Genomic DNA, 23,271 nt, shown 5'->3' on the forward strand with positions numbered 1-23,271 from the left:
GCTGCAAAACTTTATGCGAAGCTGTCCAAGTGCGAATTTCACAAGACTTCCCTGGACTACCTGGGCTACCAAGTGTCAAACGAAGACGTGGCAGTGGATCCTGGGAAAGTGTGAGCTGTATTTGACTGGCAACCCCCTCACACACGGAAACAGCTGCAAAGTTTCCTGGGGTCTATTGGCAATTCATCCCAGCTTTCACATAAGTGGCTCTGCCTCTCACTGAACTTCTAAAGACAGGTCCCTCCCCCGCAAAGCTGCAGCCAATGCAGCCTCTAGCCTGGATACTAAACTGCCAAAAAGCGTTCAAAAACTTAAAGCGACTGTTTGCGGAAGAACCAATTCTTCAGCACCCAGATCCAGAGAGGCAGTTCATCATCCAAGCCGACGCAAGCAATGTGGCAGTGGCGGCAGTGCTCCTCCAGAGAGACCCTCAGGGACAGCTGCTGCCTTGCGCTTATGTGTCCAAAAAGCTCACAGACACCGAGTGGAGATGGGCAGTATGGGAGAAGGAAGCCTTTGCAGTTCATTAGGCTCTCCTATCGTGGTGGCACTTTCTAGAGTGAGCTAAAGTCCCTTTCGAGGTCTGGTCAGACCACAAGAACCTCAAAGCCTTGAAGACCCCATAAAAACTCTCCCCCAAACAGGTCCACTGGGCACAGTACTTCAAGCAGTTTGACTTCAAGCTAAAATACATCCCAGGGGGGAAGAACCTGCTTGCAGACACCCTGTCAAGGAAACCCCAATATGACAGAGGGAGGAAGTCATCCATGCCGGACACACAGAGCATGGCAGAAATCACTACCAAGGGCCAAGCCAGCTGACCCCATAGATGGAAATCTAACTGCTGATTTGAAGACAGCATTATATACAAACCCGTGGCTGGCCGACAATTGAGATACTTTGACAACCCGGGACAGACTAGCATGGAAAGGTTCAAAAATTTACGTCCCCAACAGCATGAAAATACTGGTGCTCAAGCAGAGCCGTGATTCTTGACTGGCTGGTCACTTTGGGTTTCTGTCCATTTGGTTAAATGGCAGTTTTGGTGGCCAAAAATGAAAGCTGATGTGGAGGATTATGTAAAAAGTTGTGCTACGTGTGCTAGCAATAAGACAAAGACCTGGGAAGCCTCCCGGCTTGCTTCAACAGGTAGCTGAACCAAGCTGCCCATGGGAAGAAATAGCTATGGACTTTATAGGAGAGTAGTGGCAACACAGTAATCTGGACTGTGATAGACTGTTTTCCAAACTAGCACATTATGTTCCTTGTTTGGGACTTCCCTCAGCTAAGCTAACTAACTAACCTAAGCTAACTAACCTAAGCTAACTGAAGCATACAAAAAACAAACCGATAGACATCGAACTCTCCAACCCCCCTTCCGGGTGGGAGATCATATTTATCTCTCTACCAAGTACATATGCTTGAGTCTGAAAAGTAAAAAGTTAGAACCGAAACACCTAGGTCCCTTCCCCATAGTGAAAGTGATTAACCCAGTAACAGTTCAGCTAGACTTCCCTCCCATACTGGGGAAAATACATCCCGTTTTCCATTACAGTCTCTTAAAACCTGCTGTGGGTTCTAGATTGAGACCTCCAAAGCCAATCGTGGTCCAGGGTGAAACTCATTATGAAGTGAAAAGAATTTTGGACTCTAGGTTGCAGAGAGGAAGATTGCAGTATCTAGTGCATTGGAAGGGGTATCCATTGTCTGAAGCTACTTGGGTGAAAAGTTGGGATATTCGTGCAGATGTCTTAGTCAAGCAATTTCATGAAAAATTCCTTGATAAGACCAAGGGTCCTCTGGGGGGGGAGGTGATTAATGTGCTAATTGTATTAACCCCTGACTTCTATCTTGTTCCAGGATGCGTTCCTTTCCTGAGGGGTGGAAGCCTGTCAGTTTTGGAAGCCATTTTTTCTTTTTAGCTTCCTAACTGCCACATATTTAGCCTGGGAAATTGGAAGGGTTTCTTTGCTGGAGCGTGGAAGATTAGCCATAACAACATTCCTTACTCTGGGAGTCAAGGACATTTGCCTGCACCTGGATGGGAGTGACTGGGGATTGTCTCCAGCTGAGTATGAAGAATGGATTGGACCATGTGATGAACTTGTGGGTGTAGAGCAGGGTTGTGAACTTTCAACTGGGTGGGGAAAACCTGGAAGCTTTCAGATTTGGGTTTTCCCAGATGTGCCAACATAATATCTCTAATAAAGTGTAACTCTGAGGAACTTATTGCCTTGGAGTTTTATTTCGTTGGGGGTGTTTTTTGGAATCCTGACACTGGAAGTTATTTGTTCATTATTTGGTTCCATTTAGGCATAGCTTTCTTGTGTAGATTGAAGTTTGGCTAGAGCAGCTTCTAGATCCCTTACTTTTTCCTCTAGTAGTTCACATAGCTTACATTTAATAACATGTGTGATTTGAGAAGGAATCGGGATTCCAAAGGACCACAAAATAGGTCCTGTGCCAACATGACATCTCTAATAAAGTGTAACACTGAGGAACTTGGAGTTTTATTTTGTTGGGGTTGTTTTCATGGAGAACCCATGGAGAATGGGAGGAGTGGATTCAGTGGTGGATTCCTACAAAGGTTGGAATTGCACTACATGAGTTCTATGGTCTTTCCAATCCTTACCTTCTAATGTTTCTATGATAAACTCCTAACAATCTTCCCTTTTCACTAACTTGACTGCACATTTCTTGGTATTTTACCCTGAATATAATAAATTAGTGACCATTTTGGGCAAATCATTTTTTTGAAATGTCAGACGTTCAGAAAAAATAGTAATGTAAAAGTCCCTAAAATATAAGAGTATTTTTCCACTAGTTATTACAAGAGAGATAGTGTATATACAGCTGTTCAGCATAGAGATTTGCCTTGATCATGCTCCTGTTCAGCATAGAGATTTGCCTTGATCATGCTCCTTTTTATATTTTTCCTATAAAATAAAGGAAACCTGAGTGTTCTTGGTTGATCAAAGAAGGCAGTCATATGTTCCTGACACTATTATAATGGGATAAATCTTTTTTTAAAAAAAAGTCAGCTGTGTAGCATTTTGCTAACATCTTATAAAAGACAGCATTTTATTCTCCTTTTTTGTGCAAAACAACTCAGTGTAGAATCTTACATAAATGCCAAGTAATGACATCAATAGATGTTTAATCTAGGGGTCAGATGAAAATCAGTTACTTATTATTCCATATCAAAGAAATAATAAAGCAGCTTCTTATGAAGCTTCCAGATATTTAAAGCTTCACATCAACTTACTTTATCAAACTGGATTATAACTGTACAGTGCTTGGCTGGAGCCATAATTTGGAGTTCTTTCTGGAGCTTTTATTTAAAAGTGTAGTTTGATTATCGTATTTTTTCTGTGCACTTGAAGACTATATATTTTCAGTTGTTAAAGCTGTTAAAAGATCCAACAATGGAATTACCTTGTTTTAATTTTGAAGAAGATTCAATATTCAATTGCCCATTTGGAGTGAATGGTAATTCTTTCAGCCAGTTCTCTCACCTAGATCATTTCCTATTTGATTATTCTACTGCAAATGAAGTTTTTGCCTGCTTACCTGCTCCTTTTCAAACATTTTCTCCTGATATGCCAACACCAGTTTCAGACTTTAGTAATCATATTCTGCAATTTGAAGATAATGCTGAATTGGACAGTTCCTCACTTATTCGGTGTGATGAAAGTGATTGGCAATATAACTCCCATAAAATTATTCCAGATCGATCTCACAAAACAGAAAGGCATGCTGCCAACATTAGAGAACGAAAGAGGATGCTTAGTATTAACTCTGCTTTTGAAGAACTCAGAGGCCATGTACCAACTTTCCCTTATGAAAAACGTCTTTCCAAAATTGACACCCTCAGGCTTTCTATAGCATACATTGCATTGCTTAGTAATATCTTAAAATCAGGCTCTGATCCTAAAATCTATGTGCAAGAATGCATGAAAAATGAATATAAGGATCATCAAGATGCAATATGGAACACAAGTGGTAAGTGCAAAAAGATTATTTTTTTAGAGAGCAGTATTAATTTGTTTCCATTGAAAAGAATATGTATATTCGTGTTTAGCTTATTTGATTAGTTTATCTAATCAGTGTTCCAGCACTGGAGAAATAAGGGAAAATATTTGTAAATTTCCTTTCCTTTTTCTTTCTTTCTTTCTTTCTTTCTTTCTTTCTTTCTTTCTTTCTTTCTTTCTTTCTTTCTTTCTTTCTTTCTTTCTTTCTCTTTCTTTCTTTTCCTTCCTTCCTTCCCTTTTCTCTCTTTCTTTTTCCCTTTCCCTTCGTTTCCTCCTAGTGATTGTCTGGACAAGTCTCTGCATTTTTTCTAGGAACATTTTGGAAGTGGATTGACCTTGCCTCTTCCTTGGGCTGAGATAAAATGACTGGCCCAAGGTCACCCAGTTGGTTTTGTGCCTAAGGCTGCATTAGAACTCAACATCTTCCAGTGGTGCTTTACCCGCAACAGCAAACTGGATCTTTTAAAGATTTACTAGTGCTGCACATTAAAATGATTTTATGAAAAATCCTTTTAAAACGTAATATATTAAAGCATGTATTTGCATTTGTGAAAGAGATAGTTCAATAACTGTTAGAAAACTCTGATCTAGATTGGCGGACAATGAACACTGGGCAGCCAGGGGGAAAGGAAAAGTTCATTATACTGCACTTCATGGCAAAACCTCAGAACTGGCTTTTCCTTCTGTGCCTGAATAGATCTATCAGTCAAGTTTTACTCTTGGTAATAAAAGTATCCCAGGAATTTCTTTTGTTGTGCATGAAGAACATACTATTGGTACTAAATAAAGTGGGACTAGGGTGGCAAGAGGGTGGTAATGAAATTCTTTTGGTAAAGTACATATAAAGTTTCACCTTGACTGAATTCAAATAAGTATCATTCAAAAAAGTTATAAAATAAATATCCTTGAGGAAATTTTAAAATCTCAGACTATGTCAAAGGCAGGTTCAAGTGAAAATATTCTCCTACGGTATTGAAAATAGAGACACAGCCTTTGAGTAGTCAATTTCAGTGCCAATCAGAATAGATATTACTGCCTGAAATCTCTTTAAAATAGAGACAAATCAGTTATTTAATAGGAAACAATGTTTTGTGTTATTAATTTCTTTCATTATTAGATCTATCAAGCATAAATCAACAGATGGGATTGCAACTGCATGTTAATGATTTGAAAATTAAATGCTATATTTCCTCAAATGAGGAGCTCATTTTGTTGAGCTTTTTGCACTAGTTAGCTCAAGAGCAATGAGATTAATGAACTGGCTTTTGAGGAAGAAAACAATTATTTGTTAATTTTGCCTGAAACACATTTAAGTAATTGTGTTTTGGTTTTTTTTAGCTTCATTGTTTTCTCCTTTCTCTCAGCAGATCTGACAGCCCGGTTGTCTTGGATGAAATGGGATTAAAATACGTAACAGAAAAGAGGATTCTTCAAAGGATCTGACTGCTTGATATCAGCTGTTAAATTCTCATAAATGTAGTTATTTATATTTATACTAATTTTATTACAATCACATTTAAGTAATGTGATTTTCCTCTTCTAATTTTCAATTAGAAGATGAAAACAACTTACTGTAGTAAATATAATACTTGAGGGACTAATGGGAGAATAATATATCCCATACTTATTTTTCTGAGCTTCCAAATAGTTAGCAGTATATAACATATACCTGTAAAATAATCTTAGTGTTTTAAAATACTTTTAGCATAAAAATTGCAGGAATTACCATTTGAAGTACATGAGGCAAATTGTACTAATTGCTTGAAAAATTGCAGTAAAAACTTGTAACTACTAACAAAGGATTTAAAATGTTTATAGCTATAGCCCAATTCTTCCTGAATGAGTTTTGGTAGGCTTCTTGTAGCTGGAGGACGGTATGTCCTTAACAAGAATCTTTGAGATTAGACAGGAACTAGTTCTACACGATGCATGGAGAGAGCATGGTCAAGAATAGATATGGTATGGAGGACATCTGGAATGAGAACAGACATCCAAGAAGTAGACATAATAACAAATATATGGGCAGATCACAACCCCATAAAAGTGACATGGAGGGGACAAAAAAAGAAACCGAGATGGACAATGAACCAAAATATTTTAAAAGACGAGTTCATACCAATTATGGAAAAAGAAATGAAACTCTTTTTTAAAGAAAATAGAAAAGAAGAAACATCATTGCAAAACGTGTGGCATACATCCAAGGACTAGTAGTAATATATATAGCAAGAAGAAATAAGAAAAAGAAACAACAGCAAAATACACTACAAGACGAGCTCAAAAAACTACAGTTAGACCTACAGAAGGACCCACAAAAAACATTAAAAAGGAGAAAAGGGACTTAATAAAAAACAGATTGAACTTAATAGTGCAAGAGGAAATGGCACAAAAGGTAAAAATGACAAAACAAAACTTCTTTGAATATGCAAATAAGCCAGGTAGATGGCTAGCATATAAATTAAAAAAGGAAAAAGAGAAGAAAATGATAAACCAATTGCAGGATGAAAAGGGAACTCTTTATCATCAGAACAAAGATAAAAAGAAAATAACCCAGAAAATTTTCAGGAAATTGTATAGCCAGGAAAATATACCAGAAGATATTACTAAACAATATTTGGAAAAAGCTGGTCTAACTAAAATAACTGACACAACAAGAATAATGTTAAACCAAAAAATAACAACAATGAAAATAACAGAGGCAATTAAGAGATGAAAAAACAATAAAACTCCTGGCCCAGATGGGCTTCCTGCAGAACTGTACAAAAACTTACAAGAAACACTAGGACCTTCACTGCTGGAGGTCTATAAGGATGCATTATTAAGGACCAAATTACCCAAAACCTGGACACAAGCATATATTACACTAATACCAAAAGAAGACACAGATCACAAACAAATAAAAAATTATAGACCAATATCATTATTAAATGTTGATTACAAAATATTTGTATTTTGTAATAGGTTGAAGGTTCAAGGTTGACTCAGCCTTCCATCCTTTCTAAGGTAGGTGAAATGAGGACCCAGTTTGTGGGGGCAATAAGCTGACTTTGTATAAAATATACAAAAGTATGAAGGCTATTGCTTAACGCATTGTAAGCCGCCCTGAGTCTCCGGAGAAGGGCGGCATATAAATCAAATTAAATAAAGAAAAAAAATTGCCTCCATAATCTCAGAAAGACTAAAAAGATTCTTAAATGAATTCATAAATTCAGGGGAAAACTTTTAATTTTAATTAGGTGAAAACCAAGGGGGCCCTCAGAGTTGATTTTCACCAGATATGTGCCAATATGATATTTCCAATAAAGTTATTCTTTGAGGAATCCACCTGCCTCAGAGTTCTTGCTTGCAATGGATCTATTACTTGGAATCCTGATATTAAGCCAACTCTCCACTAAACCATAAGGAAACTTCCTGCTCCATCTGGAGCCGCTATCTGGGGTCCTGAACCCCGGCTGCTTACCCAATCTACCGGGCAGTGGGAAGACTCAGGGAAGATGGAGAAGAAGATGGAGGAGATGGCAGCTGCCGACGGGGCTTATGGAGGAATCGCTGAAAGCCTACCATTCCGCTCCTCACCCTAGTGGGTGGCAGCAGACATTAACATCGGACATTGAGTGCCAGCTGGGTGTCTGGCTCAAAGCTCACGCCAAGTGGTCGGCCACATAGGTATTTTACCAGGTGGAGGAAGACACCATCTACCAGTCTGCATTCCAGGAGCCGGTGAGAAAGTGCACGGTCGCCTCAATGAGAGGAGAGGGGACTGTGATCCTCCAGTGGATCCAGTGAACAGAAATGATGGGACCTCTGGATTTCAGTGAGTTGGGGGAGTGGATGTACCAGACCCGCAGGCAGACCCTTGAGGGATTGCCAGAGCAGCTTGGCAAGCCAAGCCTCAGTATCAACTCACAAAGCATGGGATGGCATCAGAAATCCAGACAGGTAATGGTGCTCTTCGGTCAGCCAACTTCCATGTTTCCCACCCAGAGAGACTGATCTACCCAGGGAGCAACCCCCGTGCTGCTCCCACTACTGCAATGCAGCATGCAGCCAAGTCTCCCCAGGAGGGCCTGAGCTACTTCCCTGGCAGCCTGGCAGGTCCACCGTCTCCATTGGCTCAGTTGAATCCCAGGCCACTGAGGAGCCCCTCCCAGGCGTTAAGAGGCCCGCCAGCCTGGGGGGGGCAGCCCCAAATGCCGCCGGCAGGACAGGTGGATGTGCTTACTACCTCGATACGCATACTACCAGTGGACACCTGCTCCTGTTCCTGCACCCCAGCCACTTCTGCCACCTGCATGGCCCAGCCACTTCTGCCACCTGCATGGCCCGCCCTTTAAAATATTTTGGGGTAATATTTCAGCCCCATCACATTCAAACTATGAGTCTTTGCATAAACAATTTCAAATCAGGAGCTGTATGATTTTAATCTGTTTTGAATCAGCAACATGAAGGAAGGTGGGAGGATAAAATAAGGAATGTAACATTGTTCTGTAGGGTCATTTGTGGGGGCATTACACAGCAGATGCATCCAGATTAACTTCTGAAGCAACCCAAAGCAGGATCTGGCAAATATTAAAAATAGTATTCATCAACTGCTCATCTAGTTTATTGTTTTTAATCTTTGCTACGAAGTTATTTTTACATGTTGCTATATAAAAGGCATATGCAATAGGTTGTGCTATGCACTATGCACATTCAACAACTGAATGCTATTCAGGTTTTCAGGCTGTAAGTATAATAAAAAAACAATATTGTTTGTTAAGTTAGGGGTGAACCTAACACACACCCCACATGTGTGCTGAGATTTCAGGTAGCATGAAGCCTGAAAGCAAGTTTCCCATAAGGTATCAGCTCTGCCATCTTTACTACGCATCGCTAAGCTTGCTGGCATCCTACCATAAACAAAGGGAGGGGGGCAGAGAAAGTTAGGGAAGTTATGCAGGTGGTGAGAAGGTCGTAAGGGTGGATAATGACAGGAACCAGAGGTGCTAAGCAGCCAGATTCCACAACCTCAAGGAGACACACCTAGATTCAAAGTAGTTCCCAAAACATCAAACCAGGCACTGATCAGGGGTAGGGCCACAAATGAGATGAAAATTTTATACTTTTGGGTGGGAATATTCAGACTTTGCCTTGCAATCACTAACCACTAACTCTTAGTAAAAGACCCTATCATTTCAACCAAATGGAGCCTCTTAGAGAGACTTAGCCTCTCTAACTTAGCCTACCTAAACATTTTTCTGAAGACATTTCATTTCTGTGAGTGAGCATTTTTCCACTGTACTTCTTCAATTGTGATTTTATACACTATCAGCTTTCTATATTTTGCTGTCATTTCTTTCATCCTTTTATCAGGAAAAAATATCCACGATGGAGAGAAAGATGGAACCTACTTTATAATGTCTTCAACTGAAATTGCTTCCAGGAGCCATCTGTTTGCAAGACATACTCAAAATTTGGCAGTTTTCCAAAATACATTTTAGCATAAACATACAAAAATGAATTGACAAAGGAAAAGAAAAGACAATTGTTATTAACTGCAATACAGATATTTTTTAAAATTCATTTTATCTTTTTATTTACACCACAATACTAACAAGATGTCATAATGTGGTACAAAATACTGAACTTGTATTAAAGTTGAGATTGATGTTGGAATAGGTTAGAGAAAAACACCACTGGTTAAAAAAAGTAAGACAATATAACAAAAAACAGGAATGAGAGACACATAAGAAAAATAACCCAAATTTCAAATCTACTAAGAAAAAAGTCATAATAAAATTTAAATACAAAGAATATGCTACTATAATTTAAAGGATTCATACAATTAAGAATGAAACTGTATAAATTACAGAGTAAACTGGTAGCTGTTATCGATGATATATTGAGCATGTTTAGGCATAAAGCAGAATATAATAATGTTACAACTTTTCATACTACATATTTGCAATAAATTCTTGGGTTAATAGTTTTTCAACCCAGACATATGAGTTGCCAGCAATATAAAGCACCACAAGTGTTAAATTATTTTCCCTGGCCCATTCTTTTTAATTATCTCAAATACAATATGAAGCTGTGAAGAAACCTCATTTCGTGGTGATGCAAAGTTTTGTTCGAATCCATAGTGTTTGCATGGTATATTTGCTTAAATGGGAAAATCTCTATATATAATTCCTAGTAATTTAAAAAGTAGTACAGTTGAGCTGAAGAGTTACCTCTTAAAGTTATTTCTAATTTTATATGAGATTTCATATAAACAGAAATTAGCATAGGTTTGCACCTTCCTTATTTGTAAGGACAAATAAAAACATAATTCTTTTTTCCTCCCTCCCTTAAAAAACCTGACACAGGCAGTTTATTTGTGTGTTCGGCATAGTTTTCCTAGAACATTTCCACATAAATACAATATATTTTATTATTGGTTTGTCACAAATGCAATTATTTTCTTTAAAATGACAAATATTTAAGTAGTCCTTTGTCATTTTTAAATTTTACATTAAAAGCATAGTCCTTAATCAGATGAGTCAATTAAACTTCCTTTTTCCATGCCTCTTATTTTTGTGTGACACAAAGCTACCCAACTTGTAACTTGCTAATGCCATCAGAAAGCTTTTTCCCACAGCTGCCAAGTGTGGCGTGCAAAATCTGTTTACGTTATAAAGGCATGCAAACCTAATAGATCATATTTTTTTAAGTATAGGAAACTTAAAAAAATATATTTATATATTTATCAATGCCCATAAAATGTGAACCCAAAATTTTAGAAAAAGAAAACTGAAATGAGTACATGATTAATAAAAAGGAATGTTTGTCTGTACTGAAAGTAAAAAGTAAAATAATTATGATCTATTCTATTATATTGTGGAACTCATTTTTAGATAATTCCGTTTTAACATGTTGTAGCAGAATTGTAGGAAATCATTCTTTACCTTCAAAACTGGGTTAATCAAAAAACATACAGAATCCTGCTTGTGGAACTTAGGTACCTCTTCCTTACAGAATTTTAAAAAAACTGTAATTGGAGATTACTCAGACTGAGCTTTTTGTTTATTCACAGAGCCCAGAAGCCTTCTTTATCTATGCTTTTATTAAATAAAATTATTTCCATCCTCCCAACATGCACATCTTTTCTCTCCTAGAAGAGAAACTGCAGAAGAAATCCAGCTTCAGGCTTACATGAGATTATGGCATATCTATTTTAAATAGAAATTAATAAATTATGGGGCAAATTACATATACCAAAATTCTTTCTGACTTCAGAAAAGCTTTTCACACCCAAAGATTTACCAATTTGAAACAAATGAATACTCTTAAAAGTAACATTAAAAGCAATCATATTAACACAATTGATACATACTAATATTTTTTGTGACAAAAAAAATTCTTGACAATTTTGATGTTCAAATATAAAATAGATTTGAAATTGCAGTGATCACAGAATTCAACACTTTTTATCAATTGTAATAAAACATAGTAAATTAACAAAAGACAAAACCAAATAATTTCACACAAAAATCTTTTTAGAGCACAGCAGCAAAGCATTTTATAAAATATACATTTTTTCTTTACCATCAACTTTACACTTTAGAGTATACTCCTGGCAGTTCTAATACCAAAAAGAATCCATCATTTTGAATATATTTGAGTTAGCATGAACGTTAATATTGTAGTGTCTGTTTTAAAAATTGCATATTAACTTTTTCATTAAATAAACACCTAAACCTCGTCTGTACTCATTGAAATTTATGTTTATATTCTCACAACTCCAGTCATAATGGAATGAAAGAAAAAAGCTTTTCAAAACTACATAATTATAAATGGACTCTGTCAGTTAATATAACCAAAAAAGTTTCTTTAGAAAAAAATTAATCTCTTCTAATTTCTCTGCTAAAAATTTAAGCAGTTACACAAGAGGGTCAACTTCTCTCATTTTAAAAAATATCTGGAAGAAGAGAGATTATGATGAAGATTATTAACACACTCTCAAAAACCAAATGTAATTATTATTGTTATTTATTTTGAAGTAATCTTTAAAGGGATTATTCAAGCACAGTAATGTGTGTTTGCTCAGTATTAACTGTACCAACAGAATATTGCAATCTTTCAATTTATTTATTTAAATTATTAATGCTTTTAATAATCCTTGCCATCGAGAATATACATTACTCTTTATAATACTAATCAACTTTCAAGAGAGGAAAGTTTATCATTTTCTTTAGGTAGCATAACAACTACAACTGAAGAACTGAGAAATTATACAATCAATTTTTGATCTTAAAAATGACTGTGGAATCCTTCCTTTTGAGAAAAGAATATTCTGAAAATAATACGTATCAGTTTGTAACATGCACAAGATTAGGAAAAGTGTTTTCTGTACAAAAATCTGGAAATAAGCAAACTTCAGTGTCCAAGGAGAAATTATGTATGTCCAGAAAATAATGTTTGGAAACAGTTCTCAAACCAAACCAAGCATGAAAATCAATGCAAATAATTGGCTTTATTTGAAAACTAAGCAATAGCAAACAAATATTTACCAGAAATACTTCGTTTGTTAAAAGAGGGTCAACACTGAAGAACTTAAAAGTTAAAGAACAATATGTAGTTGCTCTGTGACTAAAATGTTGGGCATTTTAATGTTCCAAACTGCACTTTGAAAATGGGCATTTTAACTACATCTTAACCTTTCAATCCACAAATCCTTTGGAAGGAGTTTGCGATGGTTGCCACCATTCATATAGGTAATATAAATGCATTATAAATATTTAATTAATAATTTGTAAGAGTCATTTTCCTAAGCTTAGAATATATTTATATTATTCATTATACAGCATACATAAATATTTATACCTAAAAAATTAAGCAATATCCCATGCAATCTGCTTTTAATAAAAAGCATTCCATTTTTTTAAAAAAATGCAATTGTATTTGTGCATGCCTTTACAACCAAATTGATAATTTGTTATACATAATGTATAGAAGATGATGTTGGATTTTTAAAAAATCAATGAACTTAAGAAACCCAACAGCATTTGCCATATTACTGGCAATTACCTTAATTTTTTTAAAAAAATTAAACTACAAGGAAATCAAAATAAGGTTGTAGACTGTTTGGGAGAAGCTCTGGCCGTTGCTTGCTTTAAATAATCATGCTAGCAGAAATCCTAGAATCTTTCTTACAGGATGGAGTTCCTGGCTTTCTCTGCCAGAGGAACTGCTGCAAAGTTCTTTTCTTTAAGGCATAGTTCCTCAAAAATGTCAGGAAAAAACAGCTGCCCAAATCAGTCTATTATTTTAAAAGGCACAAACTCTTCCTATGGCTTTGGCAATGTTAAAGCCAATCCCTTTTCTGGCTATCTTTTTTTTTTTTACACTCTCCCTCTTCGCATTTATATAATTTGAATGAATATATAAAAGTTTTCTTTTTACCCTTCACAAGAAGAAAAATAACCCTCCTCAGGGTCTGAGTTTTGAAGAACTCTTATTCACAAATACGCAAGAATCACAAAAATACCGAAACAAAAGTAGAATTTACTTTGAGTAGTCTGAATGTAATTAAGCACCAGTTTTAAATGAAAATTGTCACATACATGTTAAGTCTTTGATTTTGAAACAACAGCAAAAGCTGACAACTAAATACTTCCTGGCATCTTGCCTCTTATAGCTTCCATTGAGGAAAAAAGGAAGTGTGTCTGTAATTCATATTGCTGTTCTTCACCTGCATTCTTTTGTTTTGTTTTCCATGAGTGTAATCCATACAATTACAATATGGAGAAATTAAGCTGTTTTTCAACATGGCTGCCTTTCTGGAAGAAAATCAGGGCAGGATGCAGGTATAACAAGAGAAAGCTTCTTGGCAGGCCTTCAAAGACAAGATGAATTTCACTGGAGTGCTTCAAACCAGGAGTATGCTACAGAAGAGGATCCTCTTCCATAGGTTCCTCATCTAGCCTGTAAGTAATTCATTAAGAGGAGTCAGAATAATAGAACTGCATGGCCCAGAATTAGATAAATATGTTTATTAATTAATAAGCAGGCAAAGGAATATTATTTTGATGGGCTACTTAATACCCTACCACATAATCTTAATGGTCATTAATAGTATCTAGAGTCTGGATCTCAGAACTTTGTTAAGACAAATTGCTTCATATTTGGAATTCCAAATTCTGAACAATTGCTTTGAAAGAATGGGTTGTTTACACCAGGGGTCCTCAAACTTTTTAAATTCACAGTCCCTCAGACTATTGGGGGGCTGGACCGGCTGGTGTGTGTGGCTAGGTGGTCATGTGTTGGGAGGGCATGCCAATTTAGCAGTCCATTAAACAATGCACACAAATTAAACTTTAATTTTTTTGCTCCTGGGGGTGTTTTATTTGCTTTTGTTTGCATGTTGCTCTTTTGGTTGACTTTTCTTTTTATTGGATCATTTTTTAAATTTGTTTAGGAGTCTAGTGGTCCACTTCAGGAAACTCAGTTTTGCAGTAATTCTTCTCAGACCCAAGGAGTTTACAATCAACAAATAGAAGAAACCAGAGAGGCATTGCCTCTCCTTATTTTGGGTCGGTGGGAGGCAAGGGACTCAGCCCAAGAGCTGGGCCTCCTTGGGAGCAGGAGGCTTCCTGCTCCTGGGCAAAGGAGCAGGTTTATGAACAGTCGAGAACCTGGAAACAGGCACCTCTCAGCAGCAACCTCCTGCATACTTGGGACTGTTCCCTGGCCAGCACAGGCTCCTTTTGCTCTCCCTCCATTGCTGCTCAGTGCCAGAACAGACAAGAAGGAAAAGGGGTGCTTCTCTTCTGGGCTGGATTCCTCTGCCCCCTCCCCTCTCCCCCCCCTTGCCAAGATAACATGTTTCATTGTGATTGAAACAGCAACCATGAGACCCAGGCAAGCCCCTTCTGGCACAAGGGCCTTCTCTGCCTCCCAGGGCTGAGCTAGACTACCAAGTATAGTAGCCTGCCTGCCCCCTTAATTGGTGGGGGAATGGAAAATGAGGAATTACTAGACTGGCCAGAAAGGGCTGCCTCTCTCTACCCCTCCCCGCCCCCAATTTAGCTATTGAAATTAAGGCTGGCTTCCCCTCAGCCCCGATCGGGAGCCCATAGCCTCAATCTGAAACCTATGAAGAGGGATAGGGGAGCACGGGAGACGCGCTCACAAATTCCAATTAAGAAAACTTAAAATGTTGCTTTTTTAGAATGCTGTGCCAAAACCCTTTTCTTGAGCGGGGAGGAGGAAACTACCCGTAGTGCAGAACTCCTGCTCCCGCTGCCGCCATGGAAGCCCGTCCACAGCAAAGGCAACATTCACAGGGCCAGAGGTTGGGGGGGGTTTTGGTGATGTTGCCTCACTGCCACCTGACAGGCGAAGTAGGGGCAACGGGCCCTCTTTATTGCGAGGGCCTCCACACCAGCTCCACCTTGGCGCGCGCTCTGGGGGCAGATATTAAACTATGCCTGCTGCACTGGAACTGGGCAGCGAAGGGCGAGCATCCTGAGTTAAGCGGGAAGCGGGCAGGGCATTTGGGTCATGTGAGGCACTTCAGGGAAAAGCCAGAGAGTGTTCCAGGAAGTCTCGCTAGTCCCCCCCCACTGCCACCACTGCCCAGTCCGAAGTGCTGCTGCGGGCATCCCAAGCAAGGCAGGGAGTGGTAGCAGGGCAGGGGATTCCAGTCAAGGAGGGTCCGCCATCATCCATGTGCTCTCCTTCCTCTGCGTGTCAGTCCACCCACCAGCATCACCCCTCCGCCAGCCGGCCACAGCTACTGCCATGCCCTTCGACCAAGCGCAATGGGTGCGTGTCTCCCGCCCCCCACGTGGAGCATGTTCTTCTTGCGCAGCTATGACTGCAGCAGTGGGTGCACAAGAGGAGTGCTTCACCAGCACACCCTGCAGGAAGTGAGGGAGGGCGCAGCTGCTACCAGACCCAACACATGGTTCCTGTCCGGACTTTGCTGAAGCGTGGTGGGGGTGGAGTAGGAAGCGGCGCCCGTCCCAAGGCTGGAGAAAGAGGACCTTTGAGCCCTAGGCACCAGTTTGGGCAGCACCTTGCCAACTTGCCTGCTCATGCAGAGGGAAGCCCCACTACCCCCAAGTCGTGCCTTCCCGGAACACCGGCCAAATAGGGAATTTGGCTGCAACCCTCAGCTTGGAATGGAGATGCTGTGGGGGGGGGGGAACGATGACTGCAAGACAGAAGGCTGCCTTCAGTCCAGCAAGCTCTGTCTGAAGGAGCTGTGTTGGTTGGGCAGTGCCCCAAAAGTGCTCTGGAGCTGCTGCCTCGTAGGGCAGGGCAGGGCAGGGCTCAGCTCTCCCTGCCGAGCAGCCCCGGTGAAGGAGGCATGTCATCGGGGGTCTCTACCCCTGGCAGCTCTACCCCTTGGCGGACCCGCCCAGCCCAAAGGAGGCAAAGCTAGAAAGGCTGAGCAGAGGTGGTAAAGCACAACTAGGCCCAGCAGGCAAAAAATGGCCACTGCAGTGGGGAAAGCCAGATTCCCATCAGAGCTCTGGCTGCCCAGGCCCAGCAGAGATGAGGGGGAAGGCACACAATCCTGGCTGGGCTTAGGTGGTCATAGTGCCGATGAGGATCAAGCTTTTCCTGGACCTGGTGCTCTGGGCGGTGACGGCAGAGGCCTAATGGACTTGCACGAGCTGCTGGCGGCCTTTGTGACCTGCGAGAGGGCCAAGGAGATGGCCAGTGGTGACCTACTCTCCAACTGCAAGCCAAAAGAGATGGAACAGAGTAGGCAGCAGTAGCCGAAGGCAGAAGCACAGTGGAAAGGCATGTGGTCCGGTCTGCTGGATGCATCGGGCAGCCACCTGCCCTGTCCCAGCCACATGGAATGGAGTAGGCATGTCTGGTGGTCCACATCACGTGCCTCCCTCTGCCTGCTGCCAGTGCCAGTGCTGCTGCCGCCATGCCTGTTTCTTGATGGGCCAGCTGCAGAGTCCCTGCTGCCGGACACCTGCACCTTGGTGGATGCCACTCCTTTTGCTGTTCCTTTTGCATCCTCGCCTGCTGTGGCTGCCAGGGACTGTGAGGCTGCACTGCCCACATCACTCCCCCTGCCCACTGGAAACCGCAGCAGCGGTTTTCTATTACCTATTACCCAGGCCTCCACAAGGACCACCGTGGGTGATTGCCTGCTTGATCCGCGCCGGGTGGATGAGTGGATGGAGGAAGCCCGAGCTAAAAAACTGAGGTGGAGGGCGCCATTTTCCCTTCCCGGGGCCTCCACACATCCCGTTTTTGGCCTCCCTGTCCCCCAGAAGCACTCTGCTGGCAAAATGTTTCAGTCCATGGGGCTCGTGAAGGTAAGGCCTGCACTCTGCCGGAGGGTAGGGGCCGTGGGTGGGCAGAGTGATGTGGGTGGGGCAACATTGTCATCCTGCACGGGTCGGATTAATGGCTTTGGTGGGCTGTATCCGGCCAGTTTGAGGACCCCTGGTTCATTCACTTTACAAGTTCTTATACTTGGTCATCTGTGCCTTCAGCTCCTTTTAAGAATCTTTTGGAGCTGAACAGTTTGAGTAGAAAGTACAACTCCTGCCCTTTCCCCTCAGTTTCCTAAGAACACATAATGGTCAACAGGAACATCAGACCAAGCCAGGCATTTGTAGAGGGTTGTGGTTGAACACTAGAATCCTCCTTCTATTTGCCCCTGGTAGGTTGGGCTGAGGCAGAATGATTGGCTCAAGGTCACTCAGCTGGTTTTCATGGCTAAGGTGGGACTAGAACTCATGGTTTCCCACTTTCTAGACTAAACTGGCCCTCAGAATGGTTGTTAAGTGAATGTGGTTCCCCCCTTGACTTTGCTTGTAGGAAGGTTGCAAAAGGTTATCACATGACTCCAGGACACTGCAACCATAATAAATATATGCCAGTTGCCATGCCTCTGAATTTTGACCATGGGACCACAAATATTTGTCTTGTGAAAAACAGTCATGTCACTTTTTTCAGTGCCTTGGTAACTTTGAATGGTCACTAAACAAATGGTTTACTTCTTTTTCCAATCCTTTCCCTAGATTTTTCATTTGTTTTTTATTTCTCTTCTTAGATTTTTAATTGTAAACTTTTATCAGTTTGTGTTCTGTTATTTGCAGCCCTAAAATTGTCCTTCTTCAAGCTAATGAATTAAATCTGAGGCCCAATTAGTGCCATTAACACTGCATTTTATTAATTTGGTGTACTTTTTAATAAGGGAATACTCTTTGATTTAGCAAACTGGAAGTTCAAGATATTGCTGTTACCACCGATTTATCTCAAACTCTCCAAATATCTCCAAACTCTCACAGGGTGAACTGTGAAAATTTTTCAGTGTTTTTGCAGGCCACTGCAGGCTGCCGATCTGCCAGCAGTTTGGCAGTTCGAATCTCATTGGCTCAAGGTTGACTCAGTCTTCTACCCTTCCGAGATCAGTAATATGAGGACCCAGATTGTTGGGGGCAATATGCTGACTCTATAAACCGCTTAAAAAGGGCTGTAAAGCTACCACTTTACTAAAGTCTACTTTACTTAGACTTTAGCTACCAGTTTAAGTGCTATTGCTATTGTTTCAAGTTCATCTTAACACATTTAGCTGTTTTGAACATTCTAGAAGTATTTTGTGCACACAACACTTCCCAAATACCCAAAGCAGCCCATTTCATATCTGGAGTTTTACACCTGAAATGGAATGTTTTATGAAAATATGTGGTTCCCATCTTCAAAAAAAAAAGGGGGGGGGAACTGACCCAGGAAACTACAGACTAACATCACTACCAGGGAAGATACTGGAAAAGATAATAAAAAAAACAGATCTGCCAACATCTAGAAACAAGTAAAGTAACAACTCTAGCAGTCAGCATGGGTTTGTTAAAAACAGATCATGCCAAACCAATCTTATTTCTTTCTTCAATATAGTGACTAAATTAGTAGACAAGCAAAATACTGTGGACATAATAGACTTTAGCAAGGCATTCGACAAAGTAGACCACAACCTACTTTTTGGCAAGCTACAAAAAAGTGGGACAGATGGATTCGCAACTGGCTGACAAACCGTACTCAACGTCCTTAATGGGTCTAAGTCTACATGGAGAGAAGTAAGCAGTGGGGTGCCACAAAGTTCCATCTTGGGCCCAGTACTCTTTAATATCTTCATAAATGACTTCGATGAGGGAATAGAAGGGGAACTTACCAAATTTGCAGATGATACTAAGCTGGCAGAAATAGCTAACACCCTAGAAGATAGGCTCAAGATCCAGATGGATCTTGACAGACTTGAACACTGAGCCCTATCTAACAAAATGAAATTCAATATAGAGAAAAGTAGTCCTACACTTAGGGCAAGAAAAACCAAAAGTACACTGGGTGAAACCGGCATTAATAGCAGTAACTGTGAGAGGGATCTTGGAGTCTTAGTGGACAACCAGCTAAATATGAGCCAACAGTGTGCAGCAGCAGCCAAAAAAGCCAATGCAATCCTAAATTACATTAACAGAGGGATACAATCAAGATCAAGTGATGTACTAAAACTACTCTATAAAGTCTTAGTAGGACCACACCTAGAGTACTGCATCCAGTTTTGGTCACCACACTATAAAAAGATGTTGAGGCTTTAGAAAAAATGCAGAAAAGACCAACCAGGATGATTAGGGGACTGAAGACTAAAACATATGAAGAACGGTTACAGGAACTGGGCATGGCTAATCTAGTGAAGAGAAGGATCAGGGGAGACATGATAGCAGTCTTCCAATATTTGAGGGGCTGCCACAGAGAGGAAGGGGTCAAGCTATTTTCTAAAGCACCTGTAGGCTTTAGGAATAATGATAGAAACTGAACGAGAGATTTAACTTGGAAATAAGGAGAAATGACAGTGAGAACAATCAACCAGTGGAACAGCTTGCCTTCGGAAGTTTTGGGAGCTTCATCAATTGAGACTTACAAGAAGAGATTGGACTGCCATTTGTCAGAAATTGTGTAGGGTCCTACAAGGTCCCTTCCAACTCTGTTAATCTGTTCTGTTCTGATCAAATATGTGCTCAAAATGATTTAGAAGAAAAAAAGTTTGTATATATGTATATTCATTTATAATGCTATTAGAGGCTGCTTATGTAAGGTCCTGCTTATGTAAGGCTGCTTATGTAAGGTCCTTTCTTCCTGTTGAAGAAAGCATGGACTCTCGAAACATAAGGAAATATTTATTGAAAGGAAGTGAATGTAAGACAATGCAAAGCAGGGTCTGAGTTCCCCCCAGGCAATTCCGTTAGGCTAAAGCTAAAGAAATCCCTCCTCTCAGTTTGATATTGAATGAGCCAATCCACAGGTGCAAAGATGTTGTGGAAACGGTCATCCTGAGAAAGAGATAAGGATTTGTTCCCATGCATTTCTTCTGTGAGGCTTCCAAACTGAAAGACAACAGATGGACCTCCCCCCTTGTACATCACCCAAGGTAAATCAAAGCACAGGGCAGAATAGGTGACAGGGTCAAAGTTATAAACTAGGGAATTACAGGATACATATGAAAACAGGATGAGAGCAATAAGTGAGTAAAAGAATCCAGGGTCCCCTCCCCACTCAAATGGCAGTATCACGATAGGGATCTGATGCTGCCTTTTAGACATGGTAAAGAATAGAGTGAGAATTAAAACTGAGATCTAGTTTGATAGGCATCAGGCTAGGGATGGGAGTTCTAGTTTCACCTTAGATACAAAGCCAGTAGGGTGAACTTGAGCCAATCACTCGCTCAGCCCTAGGAAAAAGACAGCGATAAATCACTTGTGAAAAATCTTGCCAAGAAAACTGTACAGATCATGTCCATGTGCAGTCAGCACTGACTCAAAGAATCCCCCTCCTCCAAAAAGATAAAGAATAAAACTTACTTTTTTTCAGGAAGTGATTTAACTCCAACTGACAAAGATGCCATTGCTGTTACAGTTTCTGCTTCTTCATTATCACACGTCTGTGCATCTATCAAAGAATAACTGACTGTTGAAGAATAATGTTGGAGTGAATGCCAATATTTACCTAAAGGAAAATTAAAACCATTATGGAATCCATTACTATCATTTTTCTATTAAACAAAGAAAAGCATCATCAAGCTGCAAAATGAAACAGATCTGGGAGATTCTTACTTCTAAGAGGCTTTACAAAATATATGTAAATGAAGTAAGAATCTATTTCCCTATTTTACTGCAGCTCCATTTGCCCTCTACTCTTTTATTTTCTTGCATTCCTTTTATAAATGAATAAATGGGATACAAGGAAATAACAGAGAAGAGGGCCAACAGAGCTGCTCTAAAATAGGGAGATTTATTTTTGTCTAATTTACTGGAACTAGAGAAATGTTCCAAGGACTTCCTGAAAAAATAAAGAAATGTTTTGTATACAGATTATACAAAAATATTCTATCAGACAATGTAAGATGTAACATTCGAAAGGAGGAGTCAGGGAATAACTGATCAACAGAAATTCAGAACTGAATAAACAAATATTAAGTGAGTCACTGTAGCTATTAAGCTAGTAACATGGTTGTTAGGTTGTTGCCTTTGCTTGTCAGAAGTCACAACAGATAATTGTTTGATCCTGGAACACTGCAACCATCATAAATACATAACTAGTATAAGCATCCAAATTTTGGATGCTTATACTAGTTGCTAAGCATCCAAATTTTGATCATGTGACCATGGGGATATTGCAACAGTTGCAAGTGTGAAAAACAATCATAAATCATTTTTTTCAGTGCCATAACTTCAAAGAGTCACTAAATATAGGTTGAGGACTACCTGTATTATAACTTGTTTCCAACAAAGCATTGAATAAAGTGCCCTGTGGCAGCCTGATTAAGAATAGTAAAAAGTGAGTAATTAAATAGAAACATAACTGTCCTGAAAATCATACTCAAAGGAAATTCTTAGTTCTTTATCAGATAGACACAAACCACAAACCACAGGGTTTGGTCCTCTGCAACATTTCATTAAAGATTAGGCTTCCCAGGGCAGAAGATACCTAGAAGCCATTAGCTAAAATTCAAGATGAACTTGTTAAGTTTCACAAATGTTGACAAAATAATAGAATGAAAGTAAGGAGTCCCTGTGGATTTACTCTGCTAGTCATTGCCAACTATAGGGGGTGGTACTCATTTCCATTTCAAGGCAATTGAGCCAGCACTGTTCAAAAACATTTCCGCAATCATGATATCATGATATCATTGACCACTGTTACCTGCTACTGAAGTGATACCTTTTTATCTACTTGCATTTGCATGCGTTCAAACTGCTAGATTGGCAGGAGCTGGGTTAAGGACTCAGCTCACCCCATCGTGTGATCCTCGGGTCTCAAACCTGGGCTGCCAGCTTTCCAGCCGACATCTTAACCACTAAGCCACCACTCTGCCCAATAGAATGAATAACAGAATCAAACCAGAACAAAGAAACAAAAAAAGGAAAGAGAAAACAAATGAGAAATATGCTATGAGAAATTACTGGCTTGGCAAAAATATAAATTAAATGGATTTTTCAGTTGCATCACAAGCTGTGTATGAAATCAATGTAGACTTGAAAGAAAAAAACTGATTTCAATTTTCAGATATTTGAATTTGTACCTCTGCAACCGCAGAGGCCAAGATCTATTCTTTATCATCTCAGAGAGTGGACACTATTCAAAGACAAAGGCATATTCCATCTGAGGTTAAGGAAAGATTAAAAGTAAAAATAGATTGGCAGAGTGGCTACAGAGTGGTGTACTCACATTTTTGCTGGATGTATTCAAGCAGAGGTTGGACAAAATTGGGTGGGGGGGACAAAGGGTTATATGAATATTCTGCAGCATTTTGAATCTAACTGTAGAAGGAAAACTATTGTTTGTAAGTACTCACTGTGTATTTCAATGACCTTCTCAATGGAATGCACTGCATTAACATTTGCTGTCTGCTGTAATATTTTTTCAGGAATAGGATCAAGCTGAGATAATAAAAAATACAATTTAGAACATCACTTTTTAAAATAAATAATGAACATATGATTTGAATAGTTTAGATTTAAGTAAAAAATATGTGATTTGACATCCTTTGAAATTATATCCAACTGCCATTCTCCTCTCTTTCTGTTATAAAGACATTTTCAACACTGTAATGCAAGGCAGACCAATGAAATGAATAGGACCTAAGCAGGGGTGAAATCTGAATCGGTTTGCTACTGGTTCGCTGGCCGCGCATGCGCGTTTAAAAAGCTACCGGTTCAGGCGAACTGGTAGTTTAGAAAGCTACCGGTTT

General features: G+C 39.7%; 2 protein-coding genes across 30 annotated transcripts in view; one reads left to right on the forward strand and one right to left on the reverse strand.

Moving 5' to 3' along the window:
• HDAC4 (histone deacetylase 4) overlaps positions 1–23,271 on the reverse strand; it is a 555,425-nt gene that overhangs the window by 35,199 nt on the left and 496,955 nt on the right. For 15 of the 29 annotated variants that reach the window (XM_087885457.1, XM_087885399.1, XM_087885492.1 and 12 more), the window contains 2 exons: positions 22,876–22,960; positions 20,882–21,026 (listed from right to left, as the gene is read on the reverse strand). In XM_087885457.1, coding sequence (XP_087741583.1) covers positions 20,882–21,026; positions 22,876–22,960 — 230 coding nt within the window. Of the gene's footprint in view, positions 1–13,533; positions 13,974–20,881; positions 21,027–22,875; positions 22,961–23,271 lie in introns of those variants that run through there. The other 14 variants (XR_015732045.1, XR_015732047.1, XR_015732046.1 and 11 more) reach the window with 1 other exon arrangement.
• Positions 2,524–4,125, forward strand: LOC117670782 (uncharacterized). The gene has a single exon (XM_087885542.1). It carries the CDS (start codon positions 3,426–3,428, stop codon positions 4,092–4,094), a length of 669 nt encoding a protein of 222 aa, XP_087741668.1. The 5' UTR covers positions 2,524–3,425; the 3' UTR covers positions 4,095–4,125.

This window comes from Pantherophis guttatus, chromosome 1, assembly GCF_059756535.1.
Source record: "Pantherophis guttatus breed Tessera chromosome 1, ASM5975653v1, whole genome shotgun sequence".
In the NCBI taxonomy this organism is placed as follows: Eukaryota; Metazoa; Chordata; class Lepidosauria; order Squamata; family Colubridae; genus Pantherophis; species Pantherophis guttatus.

What these genes read in the sequence shown, in the direction of transcription:
- LOC117670782 (XM_087885542.1), top strand. Translation starts at nt 3,426, where the DNA reads ATGGAATTACCTTGTTTTAATTTTGAAGAAGATTCAATATTCAATTGC.